The following is a 15,459-nucleotide window of genomic DNA, read 5'->3' as shown; positions in this document are numbered from 1 at the left end:
AGGTAAGGAGGTCGAAGAACTGAGCAGTGAATCACCTCCACTGCACACGTGACCGGAAAGGTCAACACGGTTAGCCAGAACCATGGCTGCCTACCCGGCGACCAAAGGTCCCTGCAACGGTGCAGGGCAGCAGAGCCTTACCACCACCTTCACTGGAGGCCGCACGGCAGCCGGCGACGTCCTTGGGTGGCGGCGGGGAGGGAGGGAGAGGAAGGGTGGGTGGTTCGGGCGGCTAGGGTTCCGTCGCCCATTCGGGGCGACGCGAGAGCCGTGAGTGGGCGATGGTTCGCCTTTCTTGCTCACTATTCCATGAAATCCTTTAGAACCGTCACATATGTTTTCATGAGGTTTCGTTGAGTGTTTCTTGAGGTTTCGTCGTGGTGACAGATGTCTTGTACCCAACACCCTGTAGATTCCCACTGCAGTTCTTATCCACCAGACACGAACACCCAAGAAAAGTCTACCTCCTTCGCAGAAAAACAAGGGAAAAGTCTTCGTGACTTCCCTGTCTATCACCGAGTTCTCCCTGCACGTAGCTTTCGACAACAGAAGAAGTTGCCGCGCAACCTCCTCCAGTCTGTGACAGCAACCCTAAGTTAATGCCGCGCCATTAATTTGACACAGACCCCTTCCAAACCTACCGCCTACCCGTCGGACTCAAACGCGCAGCCTCGCTCGCGATCGACTTCCTCCCTCCAGTCGTCTCCCGCCACCGCGTTGCCCAGCACCTTCTTAACCAACACCAAGCCAAGTAGGCAACCCAGACTCGAGTCTTCGGGCACCCGAGTTTGCGGATGGGTTGCCTGCGGCGCCGGCCGGAGCCGGCGGCCATCGACATCTCGTGGGTGTCGTGCCGGGGCGTCAGGTCGTCGCTCCCGTTCCACACGCCGTGCCTCTACGCCTCCGTCTGCGTGACGCCGTCGTCCGCGGGCAAGAACGTCCGCCGCCGCCGCGTCAAGACCCCCACCGACCGCGCCGGCGGCGAGAACCCCGAGTGGGACGAGCGCCTGCGCCTTCCCCTTCCCGACGACGCCTCGCCGGCGTCAGAGCAGGAAGCCGCGGGGAAAAAGAAGGACGGGCACGTTGACCACGACGGCGGTGTCCTTCTCGTTCGGTTCGAGCTCAAGGCCGAGGTGGCCGTCCTCGGCGACGTGCTCGCCGCGTCGGCCGTCGTGCCGCTCTCCGACCTCGTTGCCGACGGCAGGACGCGCCGCGTGTCCTACCAGCTGGCCGCGTCCGAGGACCGCAGGCAGCCCAACGGCGTCATCTCCTTCTCGTACGCCTTCCACCACGGAAGCACCGTCGACGACGACCAGGAGGACCGCAGCAGCGACGGTGAGCCCGTATCGCCCGCTAGCCCGGCCCCTCCCCCGCCGCTGCCTCAGTCGACGGGGTCATCCTCCGGGATGTACCCCATGATAGACTGGGAGCCACTGGACACGGTCACGTGCTCAAGCTACTACGCTCCTCCAGCTTCGTCGGACACTCAGGCGGAGCCGATTGCGGTCTACCCACCGTTGTCGGAGACGTCGAGCCGTGGAATTTACCCGACGGTGGGGGAGTCGGATAGCAGTTTGTACCCCACAGTAGACTTTGCTCCGGTGACCTGTTACCCGCCGATGACGGCGCCGTACTACTACGGTGGTGATTTCGGGTGTCCGGCAGCTCCTGCATGGGACGGGCGATGTTTGTACGGTTGAAACCTCGGTTTCCACCCCTGATTTTCCGGCGTTTCGTTGGACGGTGTGCCGGCGGCTTGTACTTTTTTCCGTAAAATTCACGTGGTGATGCCGCCATACTAGTGGTGCCGGGATTGTGCTGTGTGTTATTGGTGGTATTCGATACGTTCGAGCCGGTCAAATTCGTATGTATATTTGTGAAATTTGTGTACGTTGTCACATGTGCTTGATAAATTAAGGGCACCTTTGATTTGAAGGTTACTTTATAGGAATTTTTCATATGTTGGTGGTTTTATTAATTGAATTGAATCCTGTGGATTTTTTTATGGAATCATTTCTAATACTCTCCACGGAAAATCTAGCATCCACTCCAACTTCATGAAAAAAAATTCATTTGTTTTGTCTGTGATACAATTGGATATGAGACATTTTACAGAACATCAACTGGTTTTGGGCTGTTTATTTTTGTGATCAGATGGTCTGGATGCATGAATACTACACAAAAAAGTATACTTAGGCGCCATGGGCATTTTGGGTAGTTCAGCATCATAAATCTCTCAGCGAGCATCCCTGATCTGTCCAAGAACAATTAATATATGGAAAACGCTATGGTTCAGCCGGCGAATAACACACACTGCGCCTGCCACCTCCTACATCCAACACGTGTTTTTATCCTTTCCTTATGTACACTTCGCCTCCTTACGCCGTCTCGCAGTCATGGCTGCTGCTCGAGCGTGCACGTCCGAGCTCCGCTCCGGCCACCATCTGATCAGTTGCGCAGCTCCAGACTTCCCTCTGTATCCGTCGTCACTCCTGTCGGCGATGCTTTTTTATACTTTTCGCAACAAAGGCCTTGTTGGCAAAGTCCTTCCGCAACGTCATCTCTTGTTGCATAACTTTCTTGATTCACACCATAGATGATTTCATCTTTTCATTGAAAATATTTCCGCAACATTATTCATGTTCCAAAAGTACTCCCGCAACATCAATTATGTTGCAAAAAAGGTGAAGACGAAAAATAATATAATTCTACAACACCATCAATGTTGATAGGACGGGCTAAGGATGCGGGGCAGGTAGGTGGCTTGGTTCCGCACCTAGTTGATGGCGGTATATCCATCTTACAGTATGCTGATGATACTATCATCTTTATGGAGCATGACTCGGCGAAAGCGAGAAACATGAAGCTTGTGTTATGCTTATTTGAACAATTGTCCGGTCTCAAAATTAACTTTCACAAGAGCGAATTGTTCTGTTTTGGAAGAGCTAATGATGACCAGGAGGCGTATAAACAATTGTTCGGATGTGAATTGGGTTCGTTACCGTTCACGTACTTAGGTATACCCATCCATCATCGTAAGCTGACCAACAAGGAGTGGAAATGCATCGAGGATCGTTTTGAGAAGAAACTGAGCTGTTGGAAAGGGAAGCTCATGTCATATGGAGGGCGATTAATTTTGATTAATCTGGTCCTCACCAGTATGCCTATGTTTCTCCTATTCTTTTTTGAGGTCCCGGTGGGGGTCAGGAAGAGGCTAGACTTTTATCGATCTCGATTCTTTTGGCAGAATGATGAGCTTAAATGAAAGTATAGGCTTCAAAATGGGACATCATCTGTAGGCCAAAGAATCAAGGGGGCTAGGCATTGAAAATCTGGAAGTCAAGAACAGATGTCTCCTTAGCAAGTGGCTATTCAAACTTTCGTTCGAGACAGAGGCTACTTGGGCTCAGATTTTGCAAAATAAGTACCTTCAGTCTAAAACCTTGGCACAGGTGACAGTGAGACCGACCGATTCACCATTTTGGAAGGGTTTTATGAGAGTCAAGCCACTCTTTTTCAACAGGACAAGGTTCTTAGTCGGAAATGGAGCTAATACAAGGTTCTGGGAGGATACGTGGCTTGGGGAGACGCCCCTTGCACTTCAATATCCTACTCTGTACAACGTTGTTCAACGTCGAGAAGCTTACGTTGCAAACGTTCTACAATCCACTCCCCTCAATATTATCTTTCGGAGGACGCTAGTTGGAAATCGTTGGGAGGCCTGGCTCCATCATGTAAGACGTTTGATGGATGTCCAGCTGTCTCAGCAGCCAAATCGTTTGTATTGGAAACTGACTAAGGACAGTGTGTTCTCGGTCAAATCCATGTATTTGGATGTCATAAACTCTAGTGTCATTCCCTCCTCGAAGCACGTTTGGAAAGTTAAGGTACCTTTGCGAATCAAAGTGTTTATGTGGTTCGTGCATAAACAAGTTATTTTGACAAAGGATAATCTGGCAAAACGCAATTGGGTGGGTTCTGCTAGTTGTAGTTTTTGTGACCATAACGAAACTATCAAATACCTCTTTCTAGATTGTCCGCTGGCTAAGATTCTTTGGAGTTCGATTCATATTGCTTTTAATATTAATCCACCCACTTCCATCAACATGTTATTTGGAACGTGGCTTGATGGGGTTGACTCAGATATAGCGAGGCACATTCGTGTTGGAGTTTGTGCCTTATTATGGGCAGTCTGGAACTGCAGAAATGATTTGGTTTTTAACATATCAACGAACATTCACTTTTTGCAGGTTATCTTCAGGGCCACAGCGTTGATCCGTATGTGGTCGCTACTCACTCCGACGGAGGCCAAGGGGCGTTTGGCTACTGCGTCTACCCGATGGGAGATGGTAGCTCGAGATATTTTCAACCTGTTTGGATGGCGGTCATGTAATAGGATAGGCATGTAGTGCTCCTATTTTATTTGCCAGCCGGTTGTGGCTTTCGGTTTGGCTCTTATGAGCGTTTGTTTATTTCATACTTCGAGACTTGGAGACTTTGTTGCTGGATTTTTTATTAATAATATGAGCCGTATGCATCTTTCTGATGCAGAGGCTGGGGTAAAACCCCTTTCCGAAAAAAAATCAATGTTGTAAAAGTTCTTCCGCAACATCATTTATGTTGCATAAAAAGTTGAAGACAAAATAAAACTTTAAGTGAATATAATGCTTAGGTGGTTTTGCAACAAAGCAATGAATTTCATAACATCTACATTGTTGCAATTTTCGATGCACCTAAATTGGGAGATCAGACGACTATCTGTGGCACAATCCAACGACTCAAGAGGGGGCGGATCATTTAAAAAGATCTGCCGGGCGATGCATAACGCGACCTATATGGCCCCATTGTATCACTATTCATGAACAGGCTCTAGCCATTTGATAAACATTATTTTCCTTAATAAACTGTATTTGTTCAGTGTATTCTATATCACAGAAATGTGGCCTAGCATTAGAGCTTGCAGTATGAGAATCAAACAGCAGGGATTACCCCAGATGCCGCGTACACGACCAGAGCTGCGGCGTGTTGGCTGGCATGAGCGCACCGCATTGAGGGCTGGGCCGGCAACCTGGAGACACTGAGTAGTGTGTAGATGCGGACAAGCCTGATGACGACAGCATGTGGCAACAGCAGGCAAGGGTGTGTGGCCGCAGCAACCACGATTGATGCTAGAGAAAGGGTTGAGTATTGCCTGCTAACCCTATATGAATAGTAAAACAGAAAAAGTACCAGTGAAATTCAAACAAATCTAAATTTCCGGGTATCAAAACTGGTTGATGATTCTACTCATGTGTGAAGTTTCGTTAAGGCATCTGTGGTATTCATAGCGAAAAATACAGTCTGGCCTACGATTCATTCAAACATTTTTATACAATCAATTTTTTTGACTTATCTACCGAGAATACCTCGAATGACATTTCTTTACGGAACTTCATACGGGAGTAGAATGATCAATCAGGTTTGATACTCCTAAATTTCTTTTTCTTAATTTTTCATGGTATTTTTATTTATTTTACTATTCATATAGGGTTCACGGGCACACAAGAGCTCCAATGTACCGTAAAAATTCTCTTAAGTAAACACAAATCTTGTAAGATTCTAATGGGCATGACATTCCAATATTATGTTTTTGCTATTAATATGTTCTTACAATCCTGTGAATCAAAAAAACGCCCTAATTAAGTTGAGAGTAAATATTAAGCTACTTCACGACTTTTCTACTACTTGGTGTCATATGATCACGTGCAATTTAATTAGTGCAATACTATTTGACAATGAACATGCCAATGTCAGATTTAGTAAGTTCTCCCAACTTGTCTAATGATATTTGGAACCAGATGTTAATTTAAGAAGTTACCCTAGCTCACTTTGATAATGTTCTAATATGTTACCATCACATAACACTTTCCAAGACAAAACGAGTCTATAAACTAATAAGTACAACCACCTCTACCTCTATGTTACTCCCAACTATGAAGGTAGTAACATAGTCTAAGTTACTCCCCACTATGATTGTCCCATCTCGAGAACAAGTAACTGACTACATATTGTACATGTTTGAACCAAATGCACGAGAGATACACAATAATTGTCTACTAAAGTTCATGATTTGCCTTCCATTCAATACGCGTATAAACGCGCTCAAATACTCATAAATGTACTACTTACTGATACGAAATCAATGCAAAATGGTACTTATCAATAATGTAGCACGCACATATAATGTTGAACTTGCAGCAAGCTTTACGACCTACCGGTTGACACAAACTTATATTGCCGCTATCAAATAGCTCACGACTTGGGAAAGCTGAAAAAGAAGCAGCATAGGGATACATGCCCAAAGAAGAAAATTAGATACCGGTTGTGTGATGAGATCAGGAATGGGAGACTTCGGGAAAGAGAGTTGTGCTAGCATGTGGCGACCTTAGGAACTCAACCATACTTGCATGCATTCCGGCATTCGTTCATTCATCGATGATGTCTTGTGTAGCTCAATGTGACTCAGTACAGCAGGATGTGGAAGCGCGAGAGCGTGTGGCGTTTATTCGTTTTGGGTTCACGTTTGAGTGCATAGTTGCGCTACGAACTTACCCGCATAGGTCGGCTGGGCGCACATTCGTCGTCACAGAAAAGGTGGTACTAGTTAATTAGCATCATTGACTACGGCATTTAGCTGTACTAGTTAAGCCGGCGAAGAAGCAGGTTTATCCGGTACCGGAAATCCACGCGGCCGCCTCCTTGGCGAGAGAGGCCGAGGCACGCTTAGCTGCGTCCGATCCGTCCGTCAGTGATGAGTTCTGCCGCCTCCTCGCGGCCTACCCCAAGGACGACACCGAGATCCCGGCCGCCACCATCCAGGTGCGCGTTCACGAGCTCCTCCGTGGTCACCCCGACCTCCTCTCCCGCTTCAACGGCTTCCTGCGACAATCTCTTCGCCAGTTTCAACAGCTTCCGGTAAGGATGTAGCTAGCTACAACCCGCATGCGCATGATAGTATCGTATTGTACTACTCATTTTTTGTGAGGGTTTGTACTACTCCTTTCTGATATGTTTCTTTGTTTGGATTTGAATCGAACTATTGTTAGTATTAAATTGAACACTATTATTATTGGATTTCCATTTGGTCTCGAATTTTCAAGCCATGAAATTATTCCGACAAAACGCAATCTTTTTGGCGTGTACTCGATTCTCGGAAATATGAACGCATGTAGGCCCTACTCCTACTACTTTAGACTTTCTTCCCTTGATAGAAGTGTAAAATTAAATGCCTTTGAGTTGACAAAATGCAATCTTTGTGGCATGTACTGGATTCTAGGAGTCAGTAGCAAGAATACTTAGCCGCCATTGGTGTCGTCCGGTCAGGTTTTCAAAACACTCTTTTTGTGCTTTCCCAGTGTAGTATCCACTAATGTTGCTCTTTGGGTGGTGCTTTTGAGTGATGCTACACGGACAAAATTTTACAGTGTTTACGGGCTGCCACATGTGTCAAAGTTTGATTGGGGTTAGGGAGAGGATGGCCCCACTCCCTGAAAATCAGGGGGGAGGTTAATCAGTGTTAAGGCACCCCTAAAACTCCCATTGTTAGCCCGTGTGTGTAGGATTATTCGGTGTTGTTGGACGGTGCGACCTCAACTATGTTGTGCCCTTGGGCTGCTCTCGTGGCTCCTGTGGCTTCTTTAACCTTGTGGACTAACACCTGCTCATATACTGAGCATTCATGGTTAGTGCTCTAATCATCATTTACACACAAAATCACTTAGAGACATCTATGTCCTTTCACCATACCACCAGCTGACCCATCCTTAAAAGGCTAACATCTGACCCAATACGACAGGTACAGAACCGTTTCCAACACACCCCCTCAATCTGAACCACTACTACATACAAGGTTCAGATTGGACCGGAAACGTTCTAACATCTGTCGTGTGGCCAGTTTAGTAAATACATCAGCCAGTTGGTCATTAGTCGAGATAAATCTGATATCTAAAATACCAGAAGCAACGCGCTCACGCACAAAATGAAAATCTATCTCTGTGCTTGGTTCTTGCGTGAAAGACTGGATTTGCCGTCAGGTATGTAGCCCCAAGATTATCACACCATAGAATGGTGGTACGCTGCTTGAAGACCCCAAGTTCCTTGAGTAAGGTCTCCACCCAGATTGCTTCAGTTGCTCCATTAGCTAAAGCTTTGTACTCTGCCTTCGTACTCGATCTAGAGACAGTTGGTTGTTTCTTGGAACTCCATGAGACAAGATTTGAGCCAATGAATAACGGCAAAACCACTAGTGGAACGGCGGTCATCAATGCATCCATCCCAATCAGCATCCGTGAAAATACTGACACAAGTGGAGGGAGATTTACGAATCCTCAATCTCGTACTCAAAGTCCCTTTGACATAACGCAATACACGCTTAACAGCTTCCCAATGCTCATTAGTTGGCTGAGATAAATACTAGCAAACCTTGTTGACTGCAAAGGATAGGTCGGGATGAGTGAGCGTTAAATACTGAAGTCCTCCAACAATGCTGCGATATCGAGTGGTATCCTCAACACCCAAGGGGGTGCCGACCTCACGAGCCAGGTGCTCAGTGGCAGATAATGGTGTAGAGGTAGGCATACAATTCTCCATACTCACACGATGAAGAAGATCAAGTACATACTTTCTTTGAGTCAGCGTCATGCCCCCTGAATTGTAGGACGCTTCAAGCCCCAAGAAAAAATGGAGAGGACCAAGATCCTTGATAGGAAAACTGTCGAAGATGGATCGCACCAGACGATCAACTGCAGCCGGAGTGGAGCCAGCAATCACAATGATTTGTTTGGATTTTTCAAAATTGTTCTCTGTTTCAAATTTTGTTCTCAAGATTCAAAAAATGTTCATGCTTTTGCAAAACTGTTCTTGCTTCCAAATTTGATCGGGAATTTTGAAAATTGTTCTTTGTTTCAAAATTTGTTCTCAAGATTCAAAAAATGTTCGTTTCAAATTTTTTCTGTTTGCTTTTTCTTTGTTCTTTTTCCTTTTTTTTCTTTTTCTTTCCTCATTTTTCTGTTTCTTTATTTCATTTTTCAATTCCTTTTTCTTCTCTTTTTGTCTTCTTTTTGTTCACATATCAAATTATGTTTGGGAGTTTCGAAAAATCTTCCCATTTCAAATTCGCGCTTCCAAATTTGTTCTCCATTTCAAAATTTGTTTTCAACATTCAAAAATTGTTCGCGCTTAAAAAAATTGTTCTCCATTTCAAAACTTGTTCTCAACATTCAAAAATTGTTCGTGCTTCCAAATTTGTTCTCCATTTCAAAATTTGTTCTCAAGATTCAAAAATTGTTCGTGCTTTCAAAAATTGTTCGAGCTTCCAAATTTGTTCTCCATATCAAAAATTGTTCTCAACATTCAAAAATTGTTCGTGCTTTAAAAAATTGTTCGTGCTTCTAAATTTGTTCTCTGTTTCAAAATTTGTTCTTAAGATTTAGAAAATGTTTGTGCTTTAAAGAAATGTCACAAATTCCAAGAATATTTGGGAAACTCAAAAGTTGTTTGTGTTTCCAAATTTTGTTTTGAAATTTGAAAAATTGTTCCTGTTCAGTTTTTTGGGTAGTTTAGAAAATGTTTCCGTTCCAAAAAAAAAATGTTCGCGTCTCCAAAATTCGTTTGTGTGTTGAAAAAATGTTTGAGTTTTCTCAAAATGTTCAGAACTTTCAAAAATTGTTCGCATTTTAGAAAAAAGTTCCAGATTTCAAAATTTGTTTACCGTTTCTTCCTGTTTATGAAATATTTTTGGAATTACGAAATTTTTTCACGTTTTTTTAATTTGTTTGTGTTTTCAGAAAGAATGACAATCTCAAAACTGTTCATTATTTCAAAGAAATATAAGAAAAATCATAAATGTTTCAAATCTGCCGCTGCTTTCTGTTCATTAGAGTTCGCGCTATACAAATTTTATAGCATTTATTTTTCTTGGAATGTTTCTGTTCAAATTTATCAGAACTTTTCAAATAATGACCGGCATTTCAAAAAATGTTCTCGTTTCCAAATTTTTGGTCACGTATTCAAAATTTGTTCATGTTTCAATTTTGTTGGGATTTTTGAATTGTTCTCCATTTCAAAATTTGTTCTAACAATTCCAAATAAATACGTGATTTAAAAAATTGTTCCTCTTTTAAAATTTCGCTCATAAATTCAAAAAATGTTCATGTTTACGAAAAAGCTCAGAATATTAAAAACTGTCCCTGTTTTCAAATGATGTTCGTGTTTCCAAAAAATGTTCGGGAATTGCAAAATATGTTTGAGAATTACGAGAAATGTTCAGCAATTCAAAACAGTTCCCATTATCAAATTTTGTTCTCAAATTCAATATATATTCTAGTTTTTGAAAATATTCTGGAATTAAAAAAATGTTTGCACTGTTCAAAAATTGTTCCCAGTATTAAATTTTTGTTTCTCAAAGTTCAATAAATGTTTGGGTTTTCATCAAATATCCTGGAATTTCAAAATGTTTTCTGTTGAAACATGTTCACGTTTCTATTTTATTTTTTCAAAATTTGAAAAAAATTCGAGTTGTTCAAGAAATTATTAGATTTTCAAACATTGTTTGTTTTTACAAAGAATCAGAATTTCCAGATAAAGTTCCAAAAAATTCAAAACAGCTGTCCGAGTAGTTCTTATGCATGTACGCTCCCATTTGTACAATAACGTTTGTTGGTTCCACTGGTTAGCTGGTCAGGTACACGAGATGGAGGTCGTATGTTCGAATCCTACTCGACACCCTTTTCACGCTTTGTTCTTTTTCCATCATAGCTGCTCTGCTACAGCGCCCACTATTGGGCCGGCCCAGTCACGGGGTCTGTGCGTGCGTCGGTTCGACGCAAAATCGACACCCTTTTTACGCTTTGTTCTTTTTCCATCATAGCTGCTCTGCTACAGCGCCCACTATTGGGCCGGCCCAGTCACGGGGTCTGTGCGTGCGTCGGCTGGCTGTTCGACGCAAAATCGACACCCTTTTCACGCTTTGTTCTTTTTCCATCATAGCTGCTCTGCTACAGCGCCCACTATTGGGCCGGTCCAGTCACGGGGTCTGTGCGTGCGTCGGCTGGCTGTTCGACGCAAAATGCGTCGAATAGGAGCTCCCGAAAACGAGCTCGATTGTGCAGCTCGGCTTGGCCTTTTTGTGTTGCGGGCCGAGCCTGACTCGATCCGAGCCGATGCAAACTCGGGCCGAGCCCAAAAGCTCGAGCTGAGCGTCCAGATATAGCAGCAAAGATGAATAGAGAGGCATCCACCTTTGAAGCAACAAAACCAAGCTGAAGAAGGCGAGCACTGAGGCGAGCATACCAAGCACGTGGCGACTATTTGAGACCATAAAGAGCTCGTTGCAACTTGCACACATGCGAAGGAAACTGGGCGTCTTCAAAACCTGGTGGTTGCTGCATATAAACATTCTTGGAAAGAAAGCCATGAAGAAATGCATTGCTAACATCAATTTGCCTCAAACTCCATCCTCGAGAAACAGCAAGCGAGAGAACCAAACGAATAGTAGTCGGTTTTACCACGGGGCTGAAAGTATCACCATAGTCAAGACCTAGCTGTTGAGTAAAACCACGAGCAACGAGGCGAGCCTTGTGCTTGTCAACTGACCCATCGGCATGTTGCTTCATCTTGAAAACCCATTTACTGCCAACAATGTTAACGCCGGGTGGTCGAGGGACCAAGACCCAAGTGTCGTTTTGACGAAGCGCTGCAAACTCAGCAGCCATAGCATCACGCCACGCCGGCTCACGGAGAGCATCACGGTGTGACATCGGTGTCGCAAAGAAGGAACGACGAAGAGGATTATACCTCATCGTCCCATCAGTAAACTCCGTGTCACATCGGGTAGCATCACAGGTACGAGTCACCATAGCATGAGGGTGCTCGACGACCGGAGGCGTAGGCGAGGACGGTGACGGTGTTGGACTCGGCGACGGTGTCACAGGAGCTGGCGAAGCCGGCTCATGGGCCGGCTCATGGGCCGACGAGTGCACCCGGCGCTGGCGAAGCCGGTTGGCGGGCCGGCGAGGCACAGGTGGGCGCGGGCGAAGCCGGTTCGCGGGCAAGCGAGGAGCCAGCCGCAGCACCAGGCGGTGCAGGCCCAGCATGCGCATGCGGGGCCCCCGCCTGGGAAGCCGTGCTGCCATGCACGTTGATCGGCATGTCGACCATGTCCAGGTGCGGAGCATCACTGGAGGGCAAAAAATCCTACACAGGAGAAGAACTGGCTAGGCCAGAAGGATTAGTAGCCAAGTAGGTTAGGTCATAATTACGCACATGAGCACTCGTAGCAAGTTCTGTGGATGGAAAAGATATAGCCTTGTCAAGTGTAGACACATCGACAATGACACCGGGAGTAGCAAACGGAAAGACAGACTCGTCAAAGATAACGTCACGCGAGATGTATATACGACCCGTAGATCGATCAAGACACTTGTACCCCTTATGCATAGGACTATATCCAAGGAAAACACACATCTTGGACCAAAATTCTAGTTTGTGTGAGTATACTTCCGCAAACTAGGCCAACAAGCGCCCCCGAAAGTACGAAGAAAAGAGTAGTTGGGTGGAATTTTCAGAAGACGATGAATAGGAGTATCTTGACCAAGCACAGGGGTGGGCATGCGGTTAATGAGATAACACATAGTCACAAAAGTTTCATCCCAGTAACGTAAAGGGAGAGACGAATGAACCAACAAAGCAAGACCAGTTTCAACCAAGTGTCGCTGTTTTCGCTCGGCAATGCCGTTCTATTGGGAGGTGTGAGCGCAAGAGACTCGGTGAGAGATGCCTGTACGAAGAAAATAACGGTGCTGCTTATGGTATTCACCACCCCAATCAGATTGGACAACTTTAAGCTTAGCATCCAATAGGCGCTCAACATGTGCTTGAAAAGCATAGAACACCTGTTCAACATCAGACTTATGTTTTAGTAGATAGGTCCAGCAAAAACGGGAGTAGTCGTCAATAAAGCTCACATAATACTTGTACCCCCAGAGGAGGCACGAGCAGGGCCCCAAACATCAGTATGAACTAATTCAAGAGGCATAGTGGACACACGAGCATAAGCAGTATAAGATAGTTGACGACTTTTACCACATTGACAAGCATCACAAACTAAAGCAGAAGTATCTGAGGATGAACACTCTAGATCATTATTCCTAACAATGGAACTGACGACATTTTTGGATGGATGACCGAGACGTTGATGCCACTGAGATGATGAGACACGGACGCTGGACGACGCTTGACGGTCGGACACATGCGAAGCTCATCCGAGTGGAAGAGGGTAGAGCCCTTCTTTGCTTCTACCTCGAAGAAGAATTCTCCTGGTGGCTTTGTCTTTAACAAGGAAAAAATATTTATGAAATTCAATGAAGATACGATTAGCCGACACCAGACGATAGACTGATAGAAGATGTTGGCTAATATTAGGAACGTGTAAAATATTGTTCAGGCGAAGAGAAGAACCGGCTAAAGTCGAGTGCCCAATATGCGAAATAGACAAACCTGAGCCGTTGGCCATCTGAACCTGATCATGACCGCTGTAACGCTCGCGGAATTGAAGACGCTCCAGGTCACTAGTCAGGTGATCCATGGTGCCGGAGTCCAGAACCCAGTGCGTGGAGTTGTTGGAGGAGGTCGACGCATTATTTGCCGAGCGGCCATTGCCGCCGCTGGAGTAGTCGGAATCAAAGCGCTTCTTACAGGTATCGGCTTCGTGACCCCAATTCTTGCAAATCTGGCACCTCGGGCGCTAGCGACGATTTCCGTTGCAGCCGTTGCCGCCTCCTCCACCGCCGTTGTTACGACGGTTGTCTTGGTCGCCTTGTTGGTAGCCCTGCCCCTGTTGCTGCGGGTAACCTCCAGCCGGGCGGGAGTCGGCTGCGCAACCAGTGTCAGGTGCGCGAGGACGGTTGGCGGGGGCGGTAGCGCCGGACCATGCCACGGCGTTGGCCGACGAGGTCCACTCCTCATCATCGGCCTGCTGCGACAACTGTAGCGCTTCATAGTTGAGAACCATGGAGTAGAATTCCATCAGCGCGACCGGGGTGACCACGACGCTGAGTGACACCGCGATCGGGTTGAAGGCCTTGCCCAATCCGGTGAGTATGTAGTCGATGATCTCGTCATCAGCGAGGGGAGATCCAGCAGAGGCCATGGCGTCGGCAAGAGCCTTCACCTTGTGCATGTACTCGCTGTCAGTCATGTCGTTCTTCTTCAGTGACTGACTCTGTCGCCGGATGTGCTGAACCCCGGCACGGTTCTGTGCGTTGAACATTGCGTGGATGGAGGTCCACGCGGCAGCAGCGGACTTGCAGCTAATCAGCTGAGACGCAATGTCCTCCGTCATGGAGGAAAGGAGCATCCCGAGAACCTTCTGGTCCTGCGTCCACCATGTCGCGTACGTAGGGTTTGCCACCGTGGTGGCGGCATCACCCGCCCCCTGGGAGATGGTTGTGGGTGGGGCAGCAATGGAGCCGTCGAGGTAGCCATGGAGAGAGGCACCGGAGAGATGCGTCACGGTGAGGGTTCGCCATAGCGGGAAGTTGCCGTGATCCAATCGGACACCAAGGGAAGGTGCGATGGATGGGACCGGCGCCGTCGCGGCCGGAGGCGTCACCACAGGGCCGATGATGGCCAGCTGCATCGCCGCGGAGGAGGAACCAGAAGCCATCGCGCGGAGGAGCGGTGGCGACGCGAGACCGAGGCGGCGACGCGAGATCGAGGTGGCGATCGCCGTGGCGGCGCGATGTCAAGAGGGGGGCGACGGCGCGAGGAAAAAGTGGCTATGTATACCGAGTTTGATTTAGGGTTGCGTGAGGCCTAGCCTCCGCATATCTCGTATATATATAAGACCAACAATACAGAATTATGTTACAATACGACAGGTACAAACCGTTTCCAACATGAACGATGAGATCACACCCTATAATGTGAGCGCATTGTTATTGGAAGCCAGATAAATTTTTGATGAAATTCAAAGTGATGGGGACGGCTATGACGTGGACACATATTTTTTGATTTGGGCTCTAATTCACGGGTCATGAAAATGTTTCAACAAAAATGCAATATTTTTGGCATATACTGAATGATTCTCCTACTTGTAGACTTTCTTCGTTTGACACATTTAAATGCCTTTGATTCGAATCAATTGCGGCAAGTCCTATGTAGAGCATGGAATTTTGAGGTATGTTTTGATACAGTTCGATTGGAGTGCTCAGCCTGTACATCAATCTTAATTCATCAATGTGTACGGCAAACATCAACTGAAAATATGAACTTGTTTGAATTTTATGTACTCGCAAGTAAAGGAGACTTCCCTTTCGATGAGTAGAGATCCCAACTGTTTGTGAGAGCACAAAGAAAAAAAATCAACAGCATTTTCAGGAACTAGTATTCTCCAAGCAGTTGTCATGAAACAACACTAAAAAA

General features: G+C 46.1%; 1 protein-coding gene across 1 annotated transcript; it reads left to right on the top strand.

Moving 5' to 3' along the window:
* Window positions 1-793: 793 nt before the first annotated feature.
* Window positions 794-1,960, top strand: LOC123088339 (uncharacterized; the record flags this gene model as incomplete). The annotated part of the gene is given in 1 exon segment (XM_044510531.1): window positions 794-1,960. A coding segment is annotated over 1 exon segment (906 nt). The 3' UTR covers window positions 1,701-1,960.
* Between the last annotated feature and the right edge of the window lie 13,499 nt (window positions 1,961-15,459).

The sequence above is a fragment of the Triticum aestivum genome, chromosome 4A (genome assembly GCF_018294505.1).
Source record: "Triticum aestivum cultivar Chinese Spring chromosome 4A, IWGSC CS RefSeq v2.1, whole genome shotgun sequence".
Taxonomy (NCBI): domain Eukaryota; kingdom Viridiplantae; phylum Streptophyta; class Magnoliopsida; order Poales; family Poaceae; genus Triticum; species Triticum aestivum.
Note: the sequence above shows the minus strand (reverse complement) of the source record. Positions and strands in the feature narration are given on the sequence as shown.